This window comes from Dunckerocampus dactyliophorus, chromosome 2 (genome assembly GCF_027744805.1).
Source record: "Dunckerocampus dactyliophorus isolate RoL2022-P2 chromosome 2, RoL_Ddac_1.1, whole genome shotgun sequence".
Taxonomy (NCBI): Eukaryota; Metazoa; Chordata; class Actinopteri; order Syngnathiformes; family Syngnathidae; genus Dunckerocampus; species Dunckerocampus dactyliophorus.
Window position 1 is genome coordinate 15944047 of NC_072820.1, and position 18335 is coordinate 15962381.

General features: G+C 39.2%; 1 protein-coding gene across 11 annotated transcripts in view; it reads left to right on the plus strand.

Moving 5' to 3' along the window:
• The window catches only part of tnr (tenascin R (restrictin, janusin)), a 176767-nt gene extending 159002 nt beyond the window's left edge, over positions 1 to 17765 (plus strand). For 9 of the 11 annotated variants that reach the window (XM_054752796.1, XM_054752785.1, XM_054752846.1 and 6 more), the window contains 7 exons: positions 1697 to 1827; positions 3793 to 3925; positions 4332 to 4483; positions 4589 to 4685; positions 10368 to 10529; positions 11539 to 11702; positions 15930 to 17765. In XM_054752796.1, the coding sequence (XP_054608771.1) occupies positions 1697 to 1827; positions 3793 to 3925; positions 4332 to 4483; positions 4589 to 4685; positions 10368 to 10529; positions 11539 to 11702; positions 15930 to 16085 (995 nt within the window). In that variant the 3' untranslated portion in view covers positions 16086 to 17765. Of the gene's footprint in view, positions 1 to 1696; positions 1828 to 3792; positions 3926 to 4331; positions 4484 to 4588; positions 4686 to 10367; positions 10530 to 11538; positions 11703 to 13055; positions 14517 to 15929 lie in introns of those variants that run through there. The other 2 variants (XM_054752812.1, XM_054752821.1) reach the window with 1 other exon arrangement.
• Positions 17766 to 18335: the final 570 nt, after the last annotated feature.

An 18335-nucleotide genomic window follows, 5' to 3' on the forward strand; every position in this document is an offset into this window, starting at 1 on the left:
GCGTCAATAGTAATCACTCGGTCATTAAGGGTGCAGACAAGTCAAAACATCTACTGTACGTAGGTTGATCTGACAAATCTTACGTAAAATTGATCAAATGTAGAATTACTACAGTTGTTTGGACATCAACAAGTAGCAAGCAGCAGCTTAACTCAGATGGAAAAAAACAGCAACACGTCATGTCATCAGCAACACTCGCTGACACTGACGCTGGGAACACTGAGGTAGCTTGGATTGCAATGCATGGCATGTCGGCCCGGCGCTGCTGCAGTATGAAAGGTAATATAATCTAACGTTGTGTCTCATCACATTACTGATGCCTAGTGATCAGAATACTACTTCTTCTTCTTTTCCTTTCGGCTTTTCCCTTCAGGGGTCGCCACAGCGCCATTGCCTTCATCTAACCCTGTCTTCTGCATCCTCTTCTCTCACACCAACTACCTTCATGTCCTCTTTCACTACATCCATAAACCTCCTCTTTGGTCTTCCTCTAGGCCTCCTGCCTGGCAGTTCCAAACTCAGCATCCTTCTACCTATATATTCCCTATCTCTCCTCTGGAAATGTCCAAACCATCTCAGTCTGGCCTCTCTGACTTTATCTCCAAAACCTCTAACATGTGCTGTCCCTCTGATGTACTCATTCCTGATCCTATCCTTCCCGGTCACTCCCAGAGAGAACCTCAGCATCTTCATCTCTGCTACCTCCAGCTCTGTCTCCTGTCTTTTCCTCATTGACACTGTCTCCAGACCAAACAACATCGCTGGTCTCACCAGCGGTCAGAATACTACTTGTAACTAATAAAATGACTAATAATACACCACAGTGAACCACAAAACAGAGATCATTTATTTATTATGAAAAAAAATCAAACGTGATATAGCGAGGAACGACTGTACTGTTATTTCAGATGGGAAACATTACCTACGAAAGTGTGTTAATATCTTTATTTTAGGAATATAGTTTTTATTTTCATGATCGTTTGTCTATATTAGCCCTGCAATTGACTGGCGACCAGTCAAGGGTGTACCCCGCCTCTCGCCCGAAAACAGCTGGGATAGTGAGGACAAGTGGTACAGCAAATGGATGGATCTTTTTGTTAACACAATCATAAAGTTCTGTATTCATTTAGACAGTAAACTAGTTGAGACTGGACAGCCAAGTAGTGGACTCCATTTTGCCTCATTTGCTTCACGACCAGAAATTCCTCATAATTAACAACATTTTAAACATTAATCCATGTTTTAGCCTATCCCCAGGTCGGGATAGTAAATAAAGCAATACAGTACTTAATTAATTAATAATACACTACAGAAACTGATATCTTCAATTATGGTAACCAAAATAATCTGCCAACACTTGCAACAAGTGAAATGGTGTTTTGGCATGTCACATTTTCTCCTTTGTTTTCATATTTAGCTTATTTTAAAAAGTATACTTTGTAAAAATAGTGCCTAGTAAGAAAAAAATAACTAAAATATTTTACTTGATTTGAGATCATTTCACTTTCTGCAGTGTACATCTTATTGCTATAGATCTGTCACAAAACTAGTACGTACATCTGAGTTGTAAATTGACCTTTTGTGTAGCAAAGTAACACAAACTGACTGTATAGTTTTAATTGGCAAGCCTGGCAGCACAAAGTGAAACTCAAGCGCTCTCAAAAACTACTTGTGTATGTGTTTCTATTTTGGACAGCCATGGATGCCCCTCTGAACCTGACAGCTAGCGAAGTAAATCACCGCAGTGCTCTCATCTCCTGGAAACCGCCCGCCTCAGAAATTGACAACTACATGCTCACCTACAAGTCGTCTGACGGCAACCGTAAAGTATGAAACACACGCACACACATACATACACTTTAAATGTATTGATTGGAAACAATGGAGATGTTGAGAATCATGAATAATTCTCACCCCCTGTTAGTGACTGTGCATGTGGTCCACCATCAGATGTCACACATGTACAAAGAATGCAACTGTAATGGTGCCTAGATCACTTCATCTTTCTCTTTATAGGGACTTTTTAAGGTTGAGTTTAAACCACAGCAGTATGTAGTAATCCACAACAATGTCACCATCCTGTTAATGACACACTGGATTGTTGGAAGTCGAACGGCAGCTCTGCTGTCGCCATGGTAACCCCAGCTCACCTATACCAGGCGTGTCCACACTTATTCTACTGTGCTGCGTACTGAATACCAACCAATGTAGATATGCTATTCAGTTATTATTTAGTGTATATTTAAAGAAAAAATAGCCTGCATGTCCACGCTAAATTCTCAGTGACAAAGTGTAATATTATTATTATTAGCGTTATTAGTGTTAACATTTCAGCTCATACTCATGACGTTATGCCTTTTTGCTCTTTGTTTAACTTTGTTGTTGTTTTAGTGATCTTGTTTAATTGTATTTAAAGAATGTGCCGTGGGCTAGTAAAAAACAAATTGCTGGCTGCAAATGGCACCCGGGCTGCACTTTGGACATCTATGACCTACATTATCTCACTAAAGTGAGGGCACGTTACATTCCCGTAAGCATTTTTATTTCAGTATGTCTGATCAAGATATAATATTATAGAACTATATAGTTTCTTACTCATCGAAAGTGTCACACAAAATGCAGTATCCATTCCTGCTGTTACAAAACATACTTTCTCTTCTGTTGAGATAATAAAACTGTTTTTGAAATCGTAACAAACACAAGAGCAAGCAGCATCCCTCGAAGATGTGATAGCTGCCTCAACCATCACTACACACATACACACTACACACTCAGAACAAACTCCTCGTCCTCAAATTGAAGTGCCCCTTTGTGACATTTTTCTCAAGGCTTTCCAAAGATTTGACATTGTTTGAAAATGTGTAATGGCACGGTTGTGATTCAAATTTGAGAGCTGCTCAGCATCTGTTGCCATTGAGATCATAAACTATTCTAATTAGACACAGTGACGTATCTGATTAACATACACAGTGCATAATAGATCATAATGGGCTGATGTGTTTATGCGCTACCCTGCAGCGATAGCAGATTCTCTCGTCCACAACGACGAGCACACATCCATGTCCACTGGGCATCTGATATGAATGAAGTCCACCACACTAAGAAAATTTCCACAGTGTGTATGAAAGTGTATGTCTTCCTCAGTTTTGCCAGCCATAAACGTCTTGTCTTGACCCTAAAATTGTTCAGAATGTGTGTATCCTGGGAGACAGAGAGACACCATTTACCAGCTGCTCCCCTGCATAATTCACATGGACGCATTGCCTGGAAATATGTGATATAGCTTGCTGTTTGATCAAACCTGTTTGATCAAAAGACACAACACATGCTGGTTCTTATTGATGGATGCTGTAAATCTCACATGCTGCAAAAGAGACAATAGAGAAGCATTCATCCATCTGTCCATCCATCCATTTTCTATACCACTTGTCCTCAATACAGAATCGGATTTAGGCTATTTCCATATGTAAATCATGACAAAGAAAAACCTGTCTATCTGTCTATCGATCTGTCTGTGTCTATCTGTCTGTCTGTCTGCAGTCATGAAAAAAATGATTAGACCACCCTTGTTTCTTCAGTTTATTGATCTATTTTACCGCCTCGTACAACTAAAGGTACATTTATTTGGACAAATATAATGATAACAAATATCGCTGATTAGAGTTTAAGAGCTGATATCTAGCAGCTTCCATGGTTTTCTTGATAACCCAAATCACTTAAGTTCTGACATGAATAGCTACAGCATTGTACTTGTGACTAAGTAAACTGTGCATGTATTTTTTGTGCATACAGGAGTTGATCCTCGACTCAGAGGACACATGGATCCGTCTGGAGGGCCTTGCCGAGACCACTGAGTTCACTGTCAAGCTGCAAGCGGCGAGAGGCCTTGACACCAGCGTTGTCGTCACCACCACCTTCATCACAGGTAAAGACATACACATGTCCCATTCCGCATGTGTTTATTTCTACTGAACAATCAAGTTACTTTGGCAGCTTTTATGGAGAATATCACTGAAGCTACTACCCCAATGGAGGGGTCCCTGAAGTAGGGTGAGGTCTCGTTACAGGACACCTTTTCAAACTGTGTTATGACATCATATCAAAGAGAATTACACATGGGTTCAGTATTACAATTGCAGTCACAGTTTTTTGTCACACTGCATTTCATCCAGTTTGTGAATAGAAACATCCTAATTGCAGCTTTGGAGAATAATGGGACAAAAATCCTCTTTTGCTCTGAGGTGCTTTTTATTTCCAGGTGCCGTGCATGTAGGCAGCAATCCTCTCAAGTGTGTCATCCCTCATCCTCTTCTTCTTCTGCTCCTCTGCAGGGAGTCGGTTGTTTGCGACACCTCAGAATTGCGCCCAGCACCTGCTGAACGGCGAGACGCTGAGCGGCGTCTACACCATTTACATCAACAGGGACCCCAGCCAGGGTGTGCAGGTGTACTGTGACATGAGCACGGACGAAGGAGGCTGGATTGTAAGATCCTGCTGAGATCTGAGATCGGTTCCATAACAATACTGCTTTTTACATGACTGTTGTTAACACTGCTAATCCTGACATATGATCACTTTTGATTTTCAGGTATTTCAGCGACGTCAGAACGGCCTAACAGACTTTTCCAGGAAATGGAGTGACTATCGGGTTGGTTTTGGGAACCTGGAGGATGAATTCTGGTTAGGTAAGACCTATTGGCTGTTTCTCATCATGTGGTCTGATCACAACTCATCAAGCACATCACAATTTGTAGATGTTTTCAGCATTGTTGTCAAAAAAACAAAATGACCAAACTTACAGCTCCTACGTGTTGGCATTGTTTATTTAGTTTATTTAGTTGGCAGAGATCCAAGCTTTATTTTAAGATGTGCAGCGAAGCCTGCTTTATTTTCTTTCTTTTTTTTTAACTGTCCTCTGTGAAGTGGTGGGTGTATAATCCAAGTGGGCTAATGTAGCTACGGACAGGTCAGAGGTAGGGTCGGGCATGTTGATGCACCTCTTTTGTCAAAAAGGGAGCAAACAAGTCAGGGAAATGACAGTTTTTTGTCAGATTTGGATCCAGGGACACAAATGACTGTTATACTTAAAAATTTACTTTTGCCTAAAAAGGACCTTTAAGAAATTATTTGTTGGGTTCATTGTTTGATTTTGAGCAAAAGGTTTAGCATTTATTGTCAATTAACATCTCAGAATCAGGCCATAATATGAATAATTGTGTTCATGCTCTGCCTGTTTGGTGCAGGCGGTGACTTGTATTAATATTCATCTTGCTAGCTATCCCAGGATGCATTGAATTACCACTAGCCCAAGTTTTTCACCCTGCCAACTTTTTGACTAATGTATAATCCATCGTGATTAACACTAATAGAAAAGATTTGACGCATCATTTTTGACACATAATTTTACAGGTAAAGTTCTGAAGACGTTGCCAGTATGAGATGGACAATTTTCAAATTATTGCACCAGTAGTGGTCTTGTAGCCCATTCCAGCCTTCTGCAGGTCTACAGTCTTGTCCCTTTAGTCCTTTGACAGCCCCTTGTTTTTGCCCATGGTGGTGGAGAGGTTTTAATGGAAGATTAGATATGTGAGATTCGGAGTACTTTCCTAAAGGGACAGGACTAACTGTCATGGGCACAGAACCGGTCTGTGGGGGTCAGAATACTCTCTGGTTGATTTGGGCTCAAATATTTAATACTAGGGATGTCACAGGATCGCGTGACATTAAATCATGTCTAGATTTCTCGTTCTGAAAAAAAATGTCTCGTGGGCACTATGATTGGGATGATAAATTACTCAATCACACAATGAAAATGAACTAGATTTTTTCACCTTAATATATTGGCATGTGCATGCGTGTTTTTTCCTCATCTCCTGCCTCCAAACAGGTAGGAAGAGAATTCACTCTGTGCATTGGTTTCAGCACCTCGGTGCGTTTGTTCTATAGAACAGCATGAACAGAGCAAGCCCTTGTGTCATGGATGGATGCGTGTGCCGCTAGCATACACAGAGTGCAGAAGAGTGTACCGTAGTGGAAATTAAATTCGTAGATTGCAATGTATTGGTTTTTTTTGTTTTTTTTTCATTGTACTTTTCTTCAAAGTAATGTTACAATCGTGTGTCGTCCTCATAGACCCATATCTTCTGCATTGTCTCATCTCGTGAACTGGATGTGTCTCCTGACACGCCTATCTAATACTTGATTTAATGCTTTTTTCTGGATTTTTCCTTATAGATGAACAAGACAACTCTTAATTTTCATGTCTTTCATTTTGTCAAGTTGAAATCTCATCTCTCCTAAAATCCACACTGTGCAGACCCCGCAACACACACAGCAACCTCGTTATGAAACAATAATTATATTCATTACAAAATGTGCAAATGAGCTACCTTTCTTCAAATGCCATTTTTTGTTGTGTTGTTATTTTGCTGCAGATGATTAAAAGCGACTTTTGCATGAATATTTCATTAAGAACATCAGGAGCGTGAGAAGTAAAAAAATGTTTTTTGGAGCGTCTTGATTAGAGAAATTAAATAAGACCCGTAGGGAGCTTTATGGCATTGCATTATCACCACATTACAAAGCCCACTTGACATATATTGGATCATAATACAAAGTCAGTTTATTAGCGATAAGCACAAAACAATGTTTTTTTTTTATCGAACCTCAGTTTGAAGTAACCATTGATAGCTTTTATTCAACACCACAGACATATAAAAGAAGGTATTACCATAAAACGATATTGCATTAATTAATAAATCCTTTATTTGGAGTTTTTCAGCAAAGTGGAGTTATGCCTGCCAAAATGTGATGTCCAAATGATGTATACTACTTCTTATTTGCAAATAGTTGACTTGCATGCTGCCAAACCTTTAAGCTGTTCATGTGTATTATATCCTGCAAGATGTGTGCTGCTTTCTGTGCACTTTAGGACTGTAGTCCGCTTCAAGGTTAAGCTTGCCTCTCAATGTTCCGTGCCAGTTCTTCTTTCTCTTAGTGCATAAAAGCAGTCTAATGTCACCTCAGGGTGTAGAGCTACTTTTTGCTCCATTGAGAGCATACACTCCCATTCCTCATCCTCCTGGATAACAAGGCAGCGCAGAGCACATGGATGTTTTGGAGCCTGAAAATCCAAACATTTGAAAGGCTGAAAATGCATTTTTTGTAAATGACACAGAACTTAATGCAAAACTGTAGTCAAAGATTCTCTATATGACAAAAGCACACAGCTGTTTTAAAGGACCTACTGCAAAAAAACCACAAATAGAAGGCCCTCTATATCGGTGGTTCTCAACTGGTTGAGCTACGGGCATCACCATCACCCTGAATGACCAGTGGCCACTCAAATTGCAGACATTTTTCAACTCAAATATCTTATATTTAATGAAGAGGGCAGTTTGAATATGAGATTGGTATTTGACTGCAAAAAACACTGTTTAATTAACTTTTCAGGAAGAATAAGTTTTGATCCACAAACTTAAAAAACAAAAAAAGGCTGTAAAGGTTTTCTATACATTTATATTGAACTTTTGTTCTCTACTTGCTAGCTCAGCAGAGAGGTAACAGGTTGTCGATAAAGACTCCAGGTGAGTTTAATTTCAGTGCTACAAAACCAAACATTCAGAAATAAAGCATCTCAGATGAGATACAAAATAATTCATTTGATGTGTTTGACATAAACGAAATCCATTTAAACAAATGTGCTAGCTCACAGCTAATTTACATCAAAAATCCCATACGTGCGATAGCGATTAGTATTGGCGATTTTATATGCCGATTAGGAACACCTCCAAATATGGCAATTAAATAGACAACTAAGATGTACATTCCACTTAAACAGGCAAACACTGTCTAAGGCTCAACAATACACGGGAATGTGCCACATTCAGCATCTTAATGGCAGTACACTACTGTACTCAAAAAACATTGTTGGTCGTCTTCTATGACAGCGGGTTTCCAATAGCACTACAGACCGTTGTCGCCACCTTAAGGAGTATTAATAGACGACACCCCGCTGCATAAAAAGTTGAGAATCACTTCTCTTTATGACAAGAACAAACTGCTGTTTTTAAGGACGCATTGCAAAAAAAGTGGTCAAAGATTCCATTTTTGACAGGAACACTCTGCTGATCTACAGTCATCCCTTGTTTATATCATCTGACCGTGATAAGTGAATTTCCGTGAAGTAGGAGGATATTTTTGTAGTTAGCGTGGAAAACCTGTTTATGACTTTCTAAATACGTTTTTTTACCATTATTAGAGCCCTGTACACATGGAATAATACCTCTATAATCACCTTTACACGCCTATTATTCTTTGTTTACATCACTGTCAAGTTATTTCGGACTTACGCCAGCCTGCACTTGAAAAGGTCGAGAAGACCACAGAGAACGTTTTATCACCTCAACTCCAGTAGATTTTCTTGAGTTTTATTTTACACTTCCAACTATTTACAGGAGCACAGGCTAGGTTGATAACCTTTGAATCAAGGAGGAATAGCATCAAATTGCTCTTCAAGACTAAACACAGTTGTAATAATAGTAACAATAATAGTGAACAATAATAGTTATTACATACCAGTGGTCTCTCCGGTCTTCTCTTGTTACAATCATTTGAATAGTCGTGTCAATAACATTTGAATAGTACTTATAACGAAGTACTTTCTGTTGTCTACTAAATTTACCAATTATCTACTTTGTACAACCACCTAGTATCATATAATGTGCGTCATAGTTATGTCACGTAGATGTCTAACAAGTCAATTTGCCATCATAATTTGTATCAGGGATTTGAAAGACATGCATTTCCATGCATACATCCATTTTCTATGCCGCTTCTCCTCATTAGGGTCGCGGGGTCATGCATTTTAACATCATAATTGTCAGAAGAACTTGATGAACACACGTACAGTCATGTGATGCTTATTTTTAACAATATATTCTCAAATAAGACAAATTCCACAGAACAAGCACACGCTACGGGATCACTGCAGGGATACAAGAGACGGCCGCCGCTTTAAGAATCCAATGTACTTATTCTAAACGCAGTGGGGAAGTAAGAAGCCAAAAGCATAACACTTTCACACGGAAGAGAACTTGTTTTCACTGTGTCATGTCGGACATGCCATGGCCGACTACATGCAGTGTGAAGGTAATGTAATGTCTCTTCAATGTAACATTACTGACGCCGAGTGACCAGGACACGACATATGACTTTGTTCACTATTTTTTGGAAAAAAAACACTGAGCGTTTATCTGTAAATAGATGTGGTAAAACAAATTCTTGAGTACATCTATATAATATTTGCTTAAAGCCATCATTTTAATTCATATTTTATATAATTGGGTCCAAAGTAGTTGACCTTTGCTACTCTTTTCACAGATAATGTCATGACCCTGGAGTGGCATTATCTTTAATGCTAATCATCTCCTCCACATGCAGAAGAGAGATAATTTTAACACGATAAGTTGCAATTCAATCCAGAGAGACTCTTAATAGTAAAGGATGTTCCAATTAAGCTTATTGTTATGTGGTGTATTGTGCAAATGGCCACCAGTACTGCTGCACCATTTCTCTTGCTTTGTGTCATTTTTATGATATACTGTAACAACCCACTGTTATTATAATTAAACTCTCTTTTTCCCCCCTTCGAATTCCTCACCTTTTTTTCCTGCATGTGGTGGTAATAAAATGTGACAAGGTGATTTTACTGGTAATGTGATAGGAGGAGAGCTCATTGCACTTTTCGAATAGAGCGACCTCATCCCGTGAAACTGTTCAAGGAAGAAATGTTTAGGGCCTCCATTATGAGCTGCTGATGATGTTGATATTATGCAAAGGAAATTAAAGATGACAGAGAGTTATATTGAGGTTTATTACAACAATTGCTTTTCTTTTCTCCCTCCACCTGTCACAGTAAGTGCCTTTGGCTTGTAACATAGATTAGATTTGCTTCCAACTGACATTTTACAGCAGACTTACTCGTCCTTATCAACTGAGGCTTCAGGGTGGTATGATTGTATCTGGGTCCAGCAAAAGTCCAGTTGAGAGGATTCTCTTGCAGGGCAATCCCGGATGGAGGCTCCTTAGCTTGTTGTAGTTCAATAGCAGTGACTGCGACGTCTTATCAACTGTCAGAGCAACCCCCTATATGCATCGACATTTGAGATATGGGGCAAAACAGCATATCGCACAAAAGCTGTGGAATGTGTGTGTGATATCATTCGGGTTTGCAGCTAACTGACATGTGGCACAGTGGTTAATGCATCTTAAAATGTCTTTACATGTGTCATAGCATCACTTATGTGTGCTTTTCTATAGGCTGTGATTATGAAATGGCATCAAACCTGCATTTTCTTGCTCCACAGGTCTGGACAACATCCAGAGGCTTGCAGCTCAGGGCCGCTATGAGCTGAGGATCGACATGAAGGATGGACAGGAGTCGGTGTACGCCAATTATGATAAATTCTCACTGGGTGATGCCAGAAACCTGTACAAGCTCAGGATAGGAGAGTACAATGGCACTGCTGGTACGTGATTAAATAGCTGAATTATTCATTCATTCATTCATTTTTTTTCTATGCTGCTTAATCCTCATTAGGGTGACAGGTGTATGCTGGAGCCTATCCCAGCTAACTTTGGACGAGAGGTGGGGGACACCTGACTGGTCGCTAGCCAATTGCAGTACTTGAATTATAGCCAGGACAGGACATATATTTACATAATTAAAGAGAGACTTTTTATATAACAACTTCATTTGTAAACTTAGCTGATGATTTAGAGTGCATGAAAAAGTGGAAAAGGAAAACATAGCTCTCTTTGACCATTACTTATTAACAAGTATTATTAAGTATATTGCACAACACAGCAGCAACAGAACCAACGTTGTAATACCGGTAAGGAGCAAACTGCTCAGCCAGCATTAATAGCACTGATGACTTCATTGCACTGCAAACAACAGCTCGGCAAGTGTTACATGCATTTTTCACATCAACATCTGCATAGCGCGACCGACATTTTAAAGCACATGCAGAGGTAGACAAAGCTGCTGGATGCTGACTACTCTTGATACTTAAAATGCTGCTGTTTTCTTGTGAAGTTGCCACTGTTTTTTGACCCCGGCACAGATTGGACACCCCGTGGATTATTTGCCTTGGTAGCCCATGCAGCTGGTGACTGAAGGTGACTTGGTGGTTCATTGAACAGAGACATTAATTAGAGCATTTATGATCAAAAGCGAACACACTTCAAAACAATAAAGACCAATAAGACCACGTAAATCTTTTCCCCTCTCACCCCTTTCCTCTCCTGTGCCCCCCACTGTCAACACAACCATATGCCATAATTCCTTGCCATCCCCCCGTGTTTATAATTACCATCCTGTCAACATGTTTGTGTCCCTGCCACAGCTATCTCTTTACACATGCCCTGTCGTTACCGCCGTTAACTCAAGATGACACGTCTCTCTCTCTCTCTCTCTCTCTCTCTCTCTCTCTCTCACTCTCTCTCTCTCTGTCTCTCTTTGTTCTGTGAAACCAGGTGACTCTCTGAGCTACCACCAGGGACGACCCTTCTCCACGAAAGACAGGGACAACGACATTGCTGTCACTAACTGTGCCTTGTCCTACAAAGGAGCTTGGTGGTACAAGAACTGCCATCGGGCCAACCTCAATGGAAAATACGGGGAGTCCAGACACAGTCAGGTCAGTCAAACCAAAAATGTAAAAAAAAAACAATAGTTAAAAAAATAGAACTAAATAGTATGTATATTTTTTGAAATACCTAAATATATTTAAGATTTTTTTTTTCAATGAAGTGACATTGAATTTAAGATGCTCTTGCTAATACAATGGGTAACCCAGCTGTTTGGTAACGGTTTATTCCCAATAAAGTTTACAATCTGCAGCTCTCAAGACATGGAACATGATTTCAAACACAGAATACTTACCAGCGCTTGTTTTTTAACATAACATAATAATAAGTAGTGGCTCGTTGTACCTAAAAATTTTAACAATTATTTGTAATGCGACTGTAAAATAAGAGCAGTGAGATTGAAATAAGATCAGAACACACATTTTGCCCGTTTTGTATACAGTGGTTAAGAAGTAAAAGAATGTTGGGGTGTCTTAATTTTTTCACATGACCATCAATAGTGCGTTCAATTAATTGCATATGAAACCTCATCAGTTCATTAACACTAGGGACAGCAAGGGTGAAGCTAAAGCGCTCATTTGAGTTGCAACAAGCCTGATTTGTCTGTTTAATTTGCTTTGAAGTGGCTTTTTTTGCGCAGCAGGAGCAAATGTTCCAGTACGCCATTTAAAAGGGCCATGGTAATTTACATGAAGCCAAGGAAAAGTCAGAAACGGTTCAATCCCCTTGGACAAAAACATCATTACCAAAGTGCTCTTGAGCAAGTCACCAAGCACCCAGCAGCTGCAACTATGATGTGTACGTAGTGTATGTGAGTATTTCCCCACCTAAAGACGGGTCAAATACGCTTCCGATATCCCCTGAGGGACTAATTACCCAACTGAATGAGATTAAATCTTCACAGTCGTCGTGCTGTACTGATTTAGCTCACTGCAGGCGCTGTAATGAAAGGTCACACTTCCAAGGACCGTAACTGCTCCGCCGGTTGTCCGCCTATTATGAAACGTGATATGTATTGATCAAACGTGTCTGCTGTTTTCCCTCCCTGGAGGACTGCATGCTCTCAGAATGATTTCATTTATCCCCGGAGCGGGCAGGTGAATTATGTGGGGGGAGGCGGGTGGGAGTGGAAGGCCACAGTTTATCACAGCAGCTCTTGTGTTGTGCGGAGGGTCTGATGGCTCCCTTTGAGCCATTACGTCGCGCTGCAAATCCTCCCTCGTGACTTTTCAATCCATCCATTTGAAGAGAAGATAATCAGCCACACAGGCTGCAGGATGGCTAAAGTGAGAACTTTAGAAGTAAGGATATCTTCTGTCATCAAACATCAATTCCCCTTCCCTCCCCGACTCCATCCACCATTGCGGCTTCCAGCAGCGTCTGAAATCCCTCTCACTTTGCAGGGTATTAACTGGTACCACTGGAAAGGACACGAGTTCTCCATTCCCTTTGTGGAGATGAAGATGAGGCCGTTTAACTTCCGTAGCATCAGCAGCAAGAGGAGGCGGTCGGTGCCCGTTTAAGCCCCTGTCGCCTCTCCGCCGTCCACAACTGAGAGGCAGAGATGGACGGAGTTTGGTGCTTGATGAGGCTTTGCTGTGCATGTCACTAAAAAGGAAAAGTCTCATTCACGAGGCTCCTGTGGCAATAAAGCTATTTTAGTAATTCATCCGATCCAACACACCAGACTCCATCTGTCTCCACCTCACTCCCTACTAGAGCCGTCTTTCCCCGCTGTACTTTCTCCCAGGAGATAAAGACACTGTATGTAATTTATTCATTACTTTGAATGACAATTCTTCTCTTTTCTGTAAAAAAAAAACTAAAAACAAAGCTAGGATGCGCTATTTTAACCGATAACACTTTTTTTTCTTTTTTTGTCCTGTCCAGCTATTGGGGCAGATGGTATTGTTGAACCAATAACACTTTTAACAACAATCCTACTGTATATGCCCCCAAAAGGCCACTGCTGTAAGATATATAAATATATTTTTATAACTGATAGTGTGGCAAAGCTCCATCTTATTTGATGTAATGTTTATTATTAGATTCATGGAAACACAAGCCCCTTTTACACAGACTTTTAAAGCTGGGATTTGTCTGCCTTGTTTCCGGATCAATTGATTGTCCGTTCGTACATGTTCATGACACTGAATGGGGGGAGACGGCCAATATTAGTCCTTTTGGGGGAAGTACCAGAGCCTTAACAGAGGCAGGACAACGCCTGTGTAAAAGGCGACAGGGGTGTGATGTTTAACACAGAGCCCTCTTGTGTTGAAAGCAATTGTGGCGAGTGTTTTATACATCACACACTTGCTAAATGCTAAACGTTACATCTCGTGTGATGACTCTGGTGTAGCTATTAAGTGGGATTTCTGTGTAAAAGAGGCTTTTAGAAGACAAGAATGATAAAGTTGGAAAAGGATAATCTGAGTCACAAAGCAGTACAGCTTCATTACTTCTTATTTTATTGACAGCATTTCTGACTGGTCCACTTTAATATGAAGCGTTAATCAGGATAAACCTTACATTTCCGTCTCTACACTGAGTTGCAAGAAAGCATTAATTGCTTTCAGTTATTTCATTTCTTTAAGTGTTGTTTTTTATTGTGAAGTGTTGAAGCTTGCTCTTGTGATGGTTTGGATACCAAAGACGAGCTTGATAAAGACCTTTTGCATAGATCCTAAACATTGCTACTGCTTCAACACGAACAACAACAATAGCGGACCACGCTTTGCTTTCAGAAGGTTGGCATATTGTTTAGTCTTGTAAAATACTGTATTGACCCAAATATAAGACAGTATTTTTTTTCCATAGAAAAAGACAGGTTGTCTTAAATCCTCGGTTTAGAGATTTATACATTTCTCCACAAGAGACTTCCAGCTTTTCTCCCACTCACATTTGTCCAAAAACGGGTCTTAAAAAGAGCGGTCGTCTTGTATTCCGAATATGGAGAGTTATACGTGCAAACTAGAAGGTGGCGCCAAAAAAAGAGAGTCGCAGCTTTTCGTCCTGTCACTCACATTTTTCCAAAAACGGGTCTTGAAAAAAGCAGGATGTACTTCAATTCAGAGATTTATACACCCAAACTACCATATTTTCTGGACTATAACTCACTCTTTCCTTCACAGCTGGGCTGGTCTTGCGACTAATAGTCAGGTGTGACTTTCTATAAAATGTGTATATATATAAAATTTAACCTGTTTTTAAATGTTAATTCATACTGACTGACATGAACCAAGGAGGGAACATTACCGTTGACAGCTGTGAGAGGGTGCTCTAGGCTTGTGACAACTGTATGCTGCTGCTGTACGCAGTACTTGTTGGACCCGCTGGCTTGTTATGTTAATTTTGCCTATTCAGCCTCCCAGGTATGTTCTGTATGGTATTGTGCACCTGAATAAGTGTTAATGTGTTACGTTAACATACCAGACACCTATTCAGCCTGTTGTTCTGTGTGCTATTGTGTAGTTGTCTTTCCGGATTAAATGTCTGTTTTCGGTCTTGAATTTTGTGAAATTCATTTTTAAATAAATGTGATTATAGTCCAGTGCGACTTATATATGTTTTTTTTCCTCCTTCGTGATTGCATTTGTGGACTGATGCGACTTATGGTCTGGAGAATAAGGGAACAGGTGGCACCAACATAGTCCCAGGGTTTCTTCCTGTCACTCACATTTTTCTGAACGCAAGTATTGAGGAGGGTTGTTTATATTCAAAATATGGAGACTTATACATGCAAACCAGCAGGTGGCGCCAAACAACTTCTCTCCAAAAGCGTCACAGCTTTTTTTTTTTTTTCCTGTCACTCAAAATAGCTGTTGAAAAAGATCGCCTTATATTCAGAGTTGTCTTATATTTGGGTCAAAAACGTATCCAGACACACCCTTATTTCCCTCCATGCTAAAACATTTTGTATCCTTTCAGCGGTTTGGGGAAGGCACAAAAGCATGATTCATAAAGCCATTGTAGCACCACATTATGTAATAATGGTGCATTATGTAAAATGTAATACATTTTTACCTCATTATGTAATAAAGTCATATTTGTAATAAACTTATTTGTAATAACATGTTACATATTGCAAAAGTTATTATGAAATATGGATGCTCCGCTTTTTTATTGCAAAATGCGGCAACGTTTATGACAAAATGTGTTCAAGAATTGTATTACAAAAACACTAAAATGATGACAAAATGTGGTGTTATTACATGATGAGGTGAAACTGTATTACATTGTTACATAATGCCTCGTTATTACATCATGTGATGCTGCAGGCTCGTTTGGATGAGTTTGGCGATGAACAAGCCCATCCAAAGGGAACAGACGTGCAACGTTTTGTAGAAACTCTTCCCCGAAAAGAGTGGAAGCCGTTACAGCTGTTACGCAAGGAGGAGGATCAGCTCCATATTTTCGAATTGATTTTTTGTTAGCAAAGTGATCACATGACTAGATACTTTTGTCCGTTTGTATGGTGTCATTTCCTGCCGGTATAGAAAGCAGCTACATCTGCAATCTGGCCTCATACTGTCAACACAATTGCATCTTTTTTTTGTTTGTTTTCCATTTGGTCCCCAACACAATCATAAGATGAGGATGTTTCCATCGCTGATAGCAAGAACTGCTGTCGCATGAACTCGGTGGTCTATTTACAGATTTGTCTCCTTTGAAACTTGCTGTAGAGCAAACGAGGAAAATGTATCACACCACATGTATATTTTGGGTTATTTTGTGTGTGTTCTTCCAGGCATTCCCTTGTTTCGTCTAATATTCACACGTAGATTCGGATGTATCTTGTCTTTTGATACGCTCCTCTTGTAGATTCAGACTCATGCCAAAAAAAAAGCTTCGCTCTTAAATGAAAGCTCTGCATGCCCACTACACTGCAGTCGCCATCCCAATAGTCAGCAGCTGTTGTCTTTATTAGTAGGACTTTATCTGGGTTTAAGTTACTTGTTGAAATAGTTTGTAAAGTTTTGACCTAATTTAACCAGGTAACATCTCCCTGCTTGTTTTGTGTGCATCTGTTATGCTTCTTCTAGATGTCTAGTAGAGAGGAGATACTTGTGTGTTCTTATTACATGAACCACTCAGCAGTACAAGGAACAAACAGAATGTTATGAATATTATTTGTACAAGTCTCACACGAATTGAATGGAATTGAATACAAAAAGCACACCACTATAAAGGATACCACACAAAGCTGATTCATACTTAATACATTTAACTAAACACTGCAGTTAAAATGATGGTTAAATCTTTCATGAAAAACAGACTATTTCAAATGAGTGCTTAACTTTTTGTACAATGCAAGTTTGCCTCACTGTATGTATCGGTCTCATCTGGATTATAATCAATATGGTTTTGCATTCATTTGAATTTAACTAACCAGCGTGTTTAGTCGAATGCGGGGGTTTTCAGAGTGTGGCACAGCGAGCCTCGCCTTCGATAGTACTTGTCTAATACAGCTGAAGTCTCCCATAGTCAGAATTTTCTGTGCATTTCTGGTCACCCCAGAATCGGTTTACTCGAAACATACAAACTAAAAAGCAATTCATTTTTGTAGGTTTAAAAAAAAAAATGTTTTTTTTTAATTTTTCTTAAGCTGTTGTCAGCTCACACTTGGAAAACCCCTGGTGTGAAACTTTTGGTTTGTGATCAAAAATATGCAGATTCCTGAAATGTTTAAGTACTGTTTTAACTGGAGGGTATTTTGTTGTTTGCCATCTTGAATGACAAATTGAAGCAGCCACAGTATGACAGAAAAACACCCGCTCTTGCTTATTTGTTGCAGCTTTATTTGCTTTCAAGTGGATTCAACAAAAGTATTAAAAATAAATCACCGCCACTCATAGTTTTCCCTTTTTGAGGTGACATTTTGTACTAGAAGTGCGATGCTGTAACTTAACACAGATTTGACATGTTGCAAATGTTAAAAACGTTTGACAAAAAAACAATGCACTGTTGACTGTTGATACATGCTGAACACTTGGGATTTGTGGTTGGATAAAACTTGGATATTGCTGTCGAGAATTTAGCTCTAGTTTGACATATGCGTGTACTATATAGTTCCTTTTATAATACATTTTCTACATATTAATAAAATACTCAAATACGCTGACTCTTGTGAATGTCTTTTTTTTGTGATAAATGACTAACATTTGTCAGTCACTTTCTCTCTAACTTCCAGAAAAGTTTCTTTTAGTTACATGTTGTCACTGAAATGAACCCTCCTGCCAAAAAGCCTACCAAAAGTGTCCTTTCAAGTTCTACTTTTTAAGCAGCGTTTATGCTTTTTGCTATCATATTTGGCAAAGGTGTGTATTTTTGATTTCATTTTAAATCCAATTCCTCTATTTTTACACTCTGCATCCTAATTTGTTATGTTGTTACACTTGAGGGACATAAGGGCCCTCATCATAAAAATACAATAATAATAATAATATTTTGTATAATTTTTTATCATATTTTTGTACTTTTTTCTTTGAATCATTTTCATCATACATATCAAATATGTGATTAATTTCATAATTTTAACTCTTCATATATTTGTGATGTCACCATTTTTCATTAAAAAAAAAACCCAGACAAATTCTAGATTGCAGATTTAAAAAATGTTACATCGTTACCATTCAAAATTCACATGACACCAAAAACTGTTTGACTAAAGCAATACAAAAATA